Source organism: Primulina huaijiensis, chromosome 8, assembly GCF_012295235.1.
Source record: "Primulina huaijiensis isolate GDHJ02 chromosome 8, ASM1229523v2, whole genome shotgun sequence".
Classification (NCBI taxonomy): domain Eukaryota; kingdom Viridiplantae; phylum Streptophyta; class Magnoliopsida; order Lamiales; family Gesneriaceae; genus Primulina; species Primulina huaijiensis.
In genome coordinates this window covers 3,055,261-3,066,022 of record NC_133313.1, presented here as the reverse complement: position 1 = coordinate 3,066,022, position 10,762 = coordinate 3,055,261, and the positions used below count along the sequence as shown (strand labels likewise).

The 10,762-nt window shown below is 38.7% G+C and overlaps 1 protein-coding gene across 2 annotated transcripts; it reads left to right on the top strand.

Annotated features, from left to right (window-relative positions):
- The first annotated feature begins 319 nt into the window (after positions 1-319).
- On the top strand, positions 320-10,672 carry LOC140983645 (methyl-CpG-binding domain-containing protein 9). Of its 2 annotated transcripts, XM_073450780.1 has the most exons (11): positions 320-969; positions 2,752-2,778; positions 2,934-3,309; positions 3,654-4,736; positions 4,813-5,385; positions 5,657-5,959; positions 6,066-6,404; positions 6,757-6,855; positions 7,404-7,835; positions 7,940-9,742; positions 10,037-10,672. In XM_073450780.1, exons 1-11 carry the CDS (start codon positions 638-640, stop codon positions 10,385-10,387), a joined length of 5,718 nt encoding a protein of 1,905 aa, XP_073306881.1. In that variant the 5' UTR covers positions 320-637; the 3' UTR covers positions 10,388-10,672. The 2 variants fall into 2 exon arrangements, with proteins under 2 accessions (XP_073306881.1, XP_073306882.1); XM_073450781.1 differs by lacking the exon at positions 2,752-2,778.
- Positions 10,673-10,762: the final 90 nt, after the last annotated feature.

Sequence of the window (10,762 nt, the reverse complement as noted above, 5' to 3'; positions counted from 1 at the left end):
TCAAAGAAATCCCAAAAGCCAATTGAAATTTATTGAGGACCATTAATTTAATTACTCTTTGGTAAAATTTCAGAAAAAGAAACATTAGTAGAGGACTACTCACTCACTAATTTAAAATTTAAATAAATTCTTCCAATTTTTTTTCTTGACATCAGTCAATTAAATTGTGTGCTTTAAGGGTTGCTTTTATCCAGAAAAATTCAGAACCCCAAGTCACCCCTAGAAACAAAGGACAATTTTGTCATCCCGTTCCTATGTTGTCTTCGTACGAAGCTCTTACGCACCGATAAAATCTTCATGGAACCCGCAAAAAAGACTATTTTACTCTCGGCTGGAAAGGGTAGTTATGACATTTCATCATCCCACACTCCATTCTCGTTCTCGTTTCTTGCTTTTCTTTCCTCTTACAAAAAAGGACAATCAAGATTTGTTCTTTACTCGCTCATGCACACCTCTCTCGTTTCTTAATTGTTCCGCACAATTAAAAATCCCATCTTTTTCACCAAACAATTCGCCATTGCTCTTACTCTGTGTTCTTTAATAATCTTTTACTGAATACTGAGCTCCCTGATTTCTGAAGGGTTGTCTCTCAGTTTTTGTTTTTCTTGATCTTTTGAGGGATTTTTTTATTAGGAAAATGGAGAATCGTAATAGTTTTGGAGACGTGAACTCAAATGTGGGTGTTGCTAAACCCATGGCGTTTCTCATAGATTTAAACGAAACGCCCATCATATCACCACGTGAGAGAGACGACAACGTCTCGGTTTGTTCAGTCTGCGGGAGAGAGGTCGCGGCTGGAAGAAGTGGGGCAAAAAAAGACGAGCAGCGGGAGTGGAAGTGCTTCCGCTGTTTGCTTCAGAATGACGGAGCCGGCGGCGGCGGCGGAGCTGGTGCTGGATTCGATATAAATGCCTCACCGCCGAGGGAGGCGGAGGGGGGTAACCCGGCCGACCACTTGGGCGGCGGGAGGTGTTAATTTGTTTCTATTAATTTATTTATCTGTCTATTTATTTAAATAACCTTTTTTGTTATTTGAAATTGATTCATACGTTTTGTTTAAAAAAAAGTTAACAAGTTTTGGCCTTATCTATTTCCGAATGGATTCTTTATTTTTTGTGTTGAATTAATGGAGTTTTTGGGTGATTATTGATGCTTTTTTCCCCACACAGGAAGATTGCTTTTGGTGATGCTTTAGAAATCCTGTTTGGAGGATAAAAAAGACACCATTTTCTTTGTTTGTCTTAATGTTTTGGATACCAACTGCATTCTTACTTATACGTTTCGTGTTTTACAAATTTTACTGGTGAATGAGAGAGAAAATTATGAGTGAGGAATGTAAAGTTAATTTATGAATACATCTTGCCTAAGGTATTTGCTGCTCCTTTTTCTTTTTGTGCTATGCTGAATTGACTTACCATAAGAAGGTGAAATAAAAAAATACCATCAACAGAAAATAAGTAGAATGACAATTGGCTATCTTTGTGTATCCATTCTGGCCAACAGGAAATGAATAGAGATAACCTAGACAAGGCATGGGGAAGAAATGAAAAATGAAGTAAGATGATGTACCTTTTCGATCCATGTGTTAGATACCTCATGCGATTGATAGAAAACTTCTGAATCACTTTGATCCACCAGAAAACAAGATATGAAATGTGCCTTTTGAATACTCTTTTGGAGAACCTCCGTATTCCAGTTATTATTCACGCGGTGATGTGAGATTCCTAATGATAAAAAGTAGAGGGAATACCATTTCCCTCACCATTTAAAGGGAAGGTAGGGGAAGAGATCTGTGGTGGATACCTTGTAAACTGGTTTCCTCTATCCCTTCCCCTCTCTCCCTTTTATAGAGGAGTGAGGGAAAAGATAGGGGGGCGGCATCTACTCTGCTGATTAATTTGCTTTAATATTTGCATCTCATTTTATATGCAGGGTTTTATGCTCCGGCATTTCTAGTTGGGCTTAAAATAATGTTTTGGACAAACAAATTTGGTAATAAAGGCCCTAATGAGTAACCGTTGGGCCGAAGAATAAAATTTATGGGAGGTTCATTTGAATTTTAATTTGGTTCTTTCTACTTTCCCAAAGCAGTAGTATTTCGAAATTTTTCTATATATTTATAATTTTGGTAACTCATCAGAGTTGGTTGTAGTTAATGGATGATATTCACTTCAAGTCTTGATTCGGTCTTATATAAATGAAATCGAGAAGATTATATAACGATAATACAACTTTCATTATTGACAATCGTGGAACAGTTGTGTTCCTCTTGTAGTAATTGGGACTTTCGAACTTCCTTTTTCTGATTTGTTATGTTCTTAAAATTCGATTTCTGTAACTAGAATAACATTATTCTAATCATCATTTTACAACATTTTGCTTGTGTTTAAATAAGTTGCTGTATTTTTCTTTGAATAATTATTTACTTCTATTTTAAATTTCACTACATGTTTAGAGCTACATGTAATTATTTCTTTGGGTATTTGAAGATGTATTCAATTATGCAGACATAAATGGGACACTGTTTTGATCGAAGAACTTTGTCCCCAGTGTTATCAATGGACGTGTCATCGTGTTGCACGCTATGATCTCATGCTCTTGTTCAAGCAATACCCATCCGTTGTGATTTACGTTGTCTTCTTTTATGTCCTTTTGATATATATGATGTTATGATAATTAGTCTCACGGTCTGATTCTCGTGACACCGTACACCCTAAATAATTTCTTAATTGCTCTCTTTTTTAATTGCAGATTTCAGCAACCTTTCAACCATTATCAGTATGTGTTCATGATTTGCAAAATATAGGCTTTTCCCCTTTCTTCTTTGTTGTATTCGATGAACCTGTGTGCTGCTACAAACTATTCTAATTATAGATATGAAGATACAATGAAGGAAAACTTTGTTCTGATGCAAACTTGGGTACATTTTGCAGGGAATCCAGAGTTGATGGGCGTGCCCTGTCTTGCCATTCTCCATTGATAGGCCCTCAGATTCCAAACATGCTGTACCTACAAATTCTTAGACGGTACGTTACTGAAAGAAAAGGTGATCTAGGAGAAGGTTGGCATGTTGAATTTGATTTCTGCAATAGAAGATTTAGAACCTCTGCTATTTATGTGGCACCTGATGGACGGAGGTTCAAGTCAATGGAGGATGTTGCTAGCCATTTAGGAATTCCATTGAGCTATCACAAAGCAGCTCAGAAGGAATCCTCAGCTTTTGCCTCCTCCCGGAACTGCAGAGAACCAGAACTCAACACACAGAAACTGGTATTTTCAGGAAATGGTAGCCAAGGGGATTATGTCCACGTAAGTATTATTGTTTTAAGTTCGCATGGATAACTTTGTAACATATCAGCTTCCGAGTACCTTATATGCTTGAAAGAGTTTTGGTTAAAGTGAATTGAGTGCCAATACACCTGGCGAATATGCGTATTTGGTAGTCATTAATATTATAAAAACTCTTGAAACCGAACTCAGAAACCGTAAAAGAGTTAAGGTACTCTACCTCAAAATATCTGAACCTAATGAAATCACCCATTGTCATAGATAACTGATTCATCTGTGCTAGTCATGGGGCAATTAATACCGGACCATATTTGCTTACATGCCAAAAGTTTGAGTTTTTCTGACTGGTCATTGTAATTTTCCAGGATGGCTTCCCAATTCAGTTTCAGGATTTCTGTCTTTTATCAGCTGGCAATATTGATCCTCGGCCAGCATACCATAATACCAACCAAATCTGGCCAGTTGGTTACAAATGTAGCTGGCATGATAAGATTACAGGGTCCCTTTTTGTATGTGATGTTTTAGATGGTGGTGAACGGGGTCCTACTTTCAAGGTTCACAGATTCCCATGTACCACACAGTTTATTCCAGTGGGTTCGGCTATCCTCTCACGGACTAATTCAGTTCCGAGCAAAGGAAATGACAGAATGGGTTTAGATGAATTAGCCACATCCCCGCTGGTTGATGATGATGATCTTTCTATAATAACACTACTAAATGAACACAGTCCACCATGTCTTGATAATTGTGTTTCTGTGTCAAGGAGCAACGGTGTGGTTTACTATTCTGGGCAAAATACATCTTCTAATTCAAATATGGAATGCGGGCTCCCGCGGGCTGGAATTTCAATAGGTGAGCTAGGACATAGTGGTGTCATTGGGGAATTTCAATTAGAGGGCAGATCAACATCATCTGTTTGGGAAATGGTCTCTGAAGCTTTTATGTATGCTTTCCATGAGGTGTTTAAACAAACTGGTGCTGTTAAGTTTTTCTGTGGGCACGATATATATGAAATGAACAATGAAAATCTGGACAGTAGAGATTCTTTATCTAGATATTCCTACTGGAGTGGTCCTATCAATGTCCCTCGACTGATTCAGAACGAGTCAGATTTTAAAACGGCTTGTGAACTTCTTCTAACATGGTTAAAACTGGACAGGTTTGGATTTAGCGTAGATTTTGTTCAGGAAATTATTGAACAACTGCCAGGAGTTACTGCATGTTTGGAATATAAAAATCTGAAAGATAGAAAGCATAACTCAAGCCTCCAATCAGTCGGAAGTGGGTTTCTCCAGGTTGAACAGAACACCAATAGTGCATTTCGAACTTCTAAGAGATGGCGACTGCAATCAGGTGGCATGGAGAAATTTTTAATGCGGGATTCCTGTCCTCCTGGCAATCCACTTAGCACAAGGCTTCCTTCGTACTTGATTGGTGATGCCTTGCAGGTACAACAATTAATTACTTTGTGTGGTATTGAATTTTTCTTTCTACATGCTTATTATTTTCTCCATCTGTTGTCAGGCCTGGGAGCTTGCATGGCGCTTCTTAGAGGTCCTGGGGCTTGGACAGTCATTTTCTTTTCAGGATCTTGAATCTGAACTTCTAAGCCCTTGGTTAGACTGCTGTGCTTTGAACTTTGGACTTGAAACTGTGGATACTGGTGATGATGTTCCCTTAAAAAAAGGCGTGAAGGTTTTTCAAGCTAGAGCTGGAAGAAATACCGGTCTTCTTCTGGCCAATATCTATGGTTCATTGCTGAAAATACTCTTGAGTGAGCTGCTGTCAAAAGTGGTTGTGTATGCAGGCCCTAATTTTGACGCAGGAGAATCTAAATCAAGACGTGGCAAGAAGAAAGACTTGGATTGTTCAGCTGCTTTAAAGAAAGCACAGCTTGACGTACTGCCTGTTAATGAACTTACATGGCCTGAAATTGCTCGTAGATATATTTTATCTGTGTATTCCATGGAGGCTAATCTTGATTCAACTGAGATTGCTAGCCGTGAGAGCGGGAAGGTTTTCCATTGTTTACGTGGTGATGGTGGTATACTTTGTGGCTCACTTTCTGGCATAGCTGCTCTAGAAGGGGATGCAGTGGTAAGATTCACACTGATTAATGTTGATCAAATTTTTAACTTTTAACCCAGTTTTTATGTGTCTGACTTCATTTAAGCCCTTTTACAGTTTGTTCTTTTGTCTTGTTAGACATGATGTTTCTAATACTATGATTATTATAACCATCTGTGGAGAATAAGCGTAATTGTTTAATATTTCGTGCTAAAAAATATTGAGAATTAACCTCTTCAACAATATAAGAAACTAAATGATAGAAATAGTAACTAGATTTTAATGTTTTTTTATGTGGCAGGTTCTGGCTGATGCCATTAAGGAAATATTTGGTTTATTGAACTGTAAAATTGAGATTGTGGGGGGAACTGAGAGTGAGTCTGAAGATGACGGGGCTCAAACAATTGAAGCTGAAGATGATGCTGTCCCTGAGTGGGCACAAGTGCTTGAGCCTGTGAGAAAGCTACCCACAAATGTTGGGGCCCGGATCAGACGGTGTGTCAATGAAGCTTTACTAAAGAACCCACCTGAATGGGCTAAAAAAATGTTAGAGCACTCTATCAGCAAGGAAGTTTACAAGGGTAATGCATCTGGGCCAACAAAGGTAATGTCTTATCTGTTGCTGACATTTGATGATTTTTTTTTTGAAAAAGGAAAATTCTTTTTGTAAGTCGAGTTTTTGCCATTTGTTTCAAATTTATTTAATGCAGAGAGCAGTCATCTCCGTACTTGCCAAAGTAAGCAGTGAAGTTCCGCAGCAACAGAAAACTGAGAAGAAAGAAAAGGTGAGAAGTAAGGTGTATCTGACTGATCTAGTCAATAAACAGTGTCGTATGGTGCTACGGCATTCTGTTGCTACAGATGAAGATAGAGTGTTCTGCAATCTGCTGGGAAGGGCTGTTTTGAATCCTAATGACGCTGATGATGAAGGACTTCTTGGTTATCCTGCAATGGTATCTCGCCCCCTGGATTTTAGGACTATCGATCTAAGATTGGCCGCTGGAGCTTATGATGGATCTCATGAAGCATTTATCGATGACGTCCGGGAGGTATCCATAATTCTTTTATTGACATCATTCTTCCATGTGTCAGCTCACTGATGTTTTACTTTTCCATTGCTTTATGTGCTAAGTTTCTAAGGCTTGCCTCATGCTCTGTCAGTTACCACATGGTGTTGTATCATCATTTTTACTGTCCCAACTTGATTTTAAAGCCTAATGGCTAACAATCACCAGATCTTTAAACTTATTTATGAGGCGGTGTATCGTTAGTCTACACATGTAATTGCCTTTGTTCTTTTTCCTCCCAGCTTATATATTTCTTTGCTGAAATTTGTGTTTACCTGACCTAGTTCTTGAAATTCTATCATTTCTGATTCACTTTCCCCCCCATTTTTTGTAGGTTTGGCGCAACATACGTACTGCTTATGGTGATCGATCTGATTTGATTAAATTGGCTGAAAACTTATCTCAAAAGTTTGAAGAGCTGTATGAGAAAGAGGTTTTTTTTCTTTTTAAAATTTATTGTTTTTCACTGTCAGTCACCATCTGATAATCCTTGTGGAGAAACAAGTTTTCTATGTTACATGCTTGAGCTCGTGGGATGTCCTTCAAAGTTAAAACAATTCAAACTGCCATTCTATCTTTGGTTCATTGATTTATGATCTCATCAAATCTAAATCACGTTGATAATAAATACGCAAAAGAATTATGGACCTTTTCCTTTGTCTCCTCTCTAAAATGTGGAACGAGAAGCACAATTGTTTGGAAGTTTTTCTTTGGGTCTTGCACCATTTTTCTTGGCCTTTTTGTCTGGAAATCTAAGCATTGAACGTCAGGAGGTCATTTCTTGTAATACAACTTATTAGAATCTTTAGATTATATGATATAATTGACATCGACTTTGTAACAGGAGTTAACTGTGTTATTTGCTTGAATTGACTGGCTTTGTCATAAAATGTGAAAATTTTTGAGGCTGCCCTCATCTATAGAATAATTACTTCGATTGATTCTCTACCTGAGATTATCATACTTTTTTTGTTCTCCCAGGTGCTAACCCTTGTTGATAAAGTTTCCGAGTTTCAAGATGTAAATGGTTCAAGTGCCGATGCTGTAAATGAGAGAGAAGCTTTACTTGCCAATGTCATGAAGAGCTCGCTTCCTAGAGCTCCCTGGGAGGAGGGAATCTGCAAGGTCTGTGGCATGGACAAAGATGATGACAATGTTCTGTTGTGCGATAGATGCGATTCTGAGTACCATAGATATTGCTTGAATCCTCCACTTCTGAGAATTCCGAAAGGAAATTGGTACTGCCCATCTTGTGTTTCTGGTCATTCTCGCCGTACAACCTGTGGATCAGTTTCTAATAAACCTAGAAAAAATGGAGAGAAGGGAGAATTCAAACACAAGTTTTTGGATTCACTAGCTCGATTAGCAAACCTGATGGAGATAAAAGAGTATTGGGAGTTTACACTTGAAGAGGTTTGTCCTTGATATGTCTTGTCTTGTGTCACACTTCATATGTTCTTGAGATTGCTGCTTTTAACAAATTTTCAATTTTTTTGTGTGTTTCGTTGTTGTTACAGAGGATGTTCTTCACGAAATTCTTGTTTGATGAGGCTCTAAATTCTGCTATGGTCCGCAACCACATGGACCAGTGTGCCTCTCGGCCTGGTGACTTGCAGAATAGACTGCGCTCTCTCACTGAAGAACTTCAAATTCAAAAATTTAAGGAAGAAACTTTGGTCTTGAACATAGCGAAAACAAATTCTACTGTGAGTAATGTGGTTGGAGATCTGAAATCAGATGCATCATCATCTCTGGTTAATGTTGAAAACAATTCAAGGGGAAAAACATCTGATGCATTGAACCAACCCCAATATCAGCAGCTTGTTCATAAAGATTCTCATGGTGCCCTAATATCTACTACTCAGCTGATTCCTGGCCATAATTTGTCGGGCTCCATTAGCGACCATGTAACAGAACACGAGTCTCGTGAGTTGCAAGACAATGTCCTTAAGTTGGGTAACATAAGAAATAGTATTTCCAACCTTCTGGGGTCGATTGCTTCTGTAGAATCCGAGATTCTTAAGGTATCTCTTCGTAAGGATTTGTTGGGACGAGATGCTAATGGCAGAGCTTACTGGGTCTTTTATTGGCCCCGTGCTCTCCCATGGATTATAGCTAACGGGAGCTTGTCATCCAAAAAGAGTTATTTTGAAGAGTTCATGGGTATCCCTGATTCTGATAATTGGATGTTGTATGAATTCGATAGTGAAATTGACAGATTACTTGGATGGCTCAATGAAAATAATGCTTGCGAGAAAGAACTGAAAGAGTCAATTTTACAGTTGAAAAGTAACAAAATGAAAGACTCAGAATATGCTGAAAAACACATCCTGCGCCAAGGAGAATCAAGTCAATTGATTCCCGGGATTAAAAGAAAGGCAACATCTTCCAATTTTCTGTCTACAAAGGCCATGGACATTTTGGAAAAAAGGTTCGGTCCATGCTTAGTTCAAGATCTGGCTTCCAGGGTAAGTCAGAACGGTCGACTTTGTAGATGTGAGTGCCTAGAACTGGTGTGGATAATGAAAGACCATTGCCCCTCTTGCCACCAGAGCTTTCCAACGAGCGATGAACTAAGAAAACATTCTGTGGAAAATTGTAACTCAATGGCATCTGTGACTAAGGCAAACCAAACAGTTGAAGATTTCTCCAAGCGCAAAAGGCTGAAAAATGTAGCTTTACTGGAGACGTTGCATGTTACTGCTGGCATTCATCAAGTGTCAACTAGTGAGAAACAAAATCGAGGATCTAGTTTTGTTGAATGCCCTCAAGAACCAGATTTTCCGTTTAAGTTTGAGGAGATAATGGCCAGGTTCAACACTCCAAACTCGGTCAAGGATTCTGTGACAGAAATCGGGCTTATCAATAGTGGCGGTGTACCATCCTTTATACCGAACAAGTGCACTAACCTCAGGGATCCTGCCTTGAGGTTGGCCTCCACGAGAATAAATAAGGCGGGTTTAGTAGAAATATCCTCAGATTTGAGAAGTTGGCAGCCACATTCTAATAATGAAGCCAGTGCTTTGGAAGAGGGCTCTGGTGTCGGGAGAATGAAATATATATTGATGAATGAAGGGGTTCAACTTTCTACCATGAAAGATAACATCTCAAAACTTGGGGTATCGAAAAGCAATATAGTTCATGAATCTTCGTTACGACCATTAGCAGGCAGAGCTTCTGAAGTTCTTCTATGTCTCAAGACTATTTTGCTTGATATTGATGCTGCTTTACCTGAAGATGCTTTAAGAAATTCGAGGACAAATCAAGAGAAAAGACGTGCATGGCGCACATTCGTTAAATCTGCGAAAACAATTTATGAGGTAAGCCAGTCTTTCTATTCCATGATATACTTTCCAATTTTCTGAATATTAATTTGGTGATGAACTTCTTACCATATATACACCATCGTTTACCTCCTTGCCTAGCAAGCTATACTCCACAAATACGTCTAGGAGTTACCTTGGTGTATTGAAACTTGCAGTTAAATTTGGAAAAAATTTGGTGAGGGGGTTGCCTTTGTTCTAATTATCTGCTATCTCTGCACCTAATTGCCCAGGAATATATAGTTGTTTTATTTTCCAAGATTTCTCATTTGTATCCCTTGTTCATTTCAGATGGTTCAAGCTCTAATCGTACTCGAGGATGCAATTAAAAGTGAGTACTTGCATACCGATTGGTGGTATTGGTCATCCCCATCAACTGCGGCTAAAATCACCACACTGTCTGCCCTATCTTTGCGTATCTACTCACTGGATTCAGCCATCTCGTATGAGAAACCTTTTCCTAATGGCGCAAGAGAAATTGTCATGCCAAAAGTTGCCTTGGATGAGGATGTACCTCAAAAGACAACGAATCTCGGTGACTCAAGCAGCCCACCACGGCAGAAGACCCCTGAGTCTGAACCTACTGAGGTTCCAAGAACAAGGACTCGATCTAGCAAACGGAGGAAAGAGTTTAATGGATGAGATTGGCTCACACAATGTACAATTTAGGTGTGACGGGGAGAAAGAAGCTTTCTGCCCGAGAAGGCTGGAGTCTGTATTGACTTTCACCTCCCTTGTGTATTATTTATTCATGTAGGTGTATATGCATCATCCTAGATACAGGGCTGAAACCTCAGCCTTTGAATTTTTTTACTGAAAAACTAGATATACACAGGCGTAGGAGACTGAGCAGTTAACAGTTTATAGTTGTATATATTATGTTGGTTACTCATTTACTTGAACATTCTTCCAGCAATGAAATGTGGATCGGATTGCTTATTTATTTTCTTTTGGATTAATGAACAAGTATTTAATAAAGAAGGAAAATATTATCTGGGAAAATATAATACCCCACAA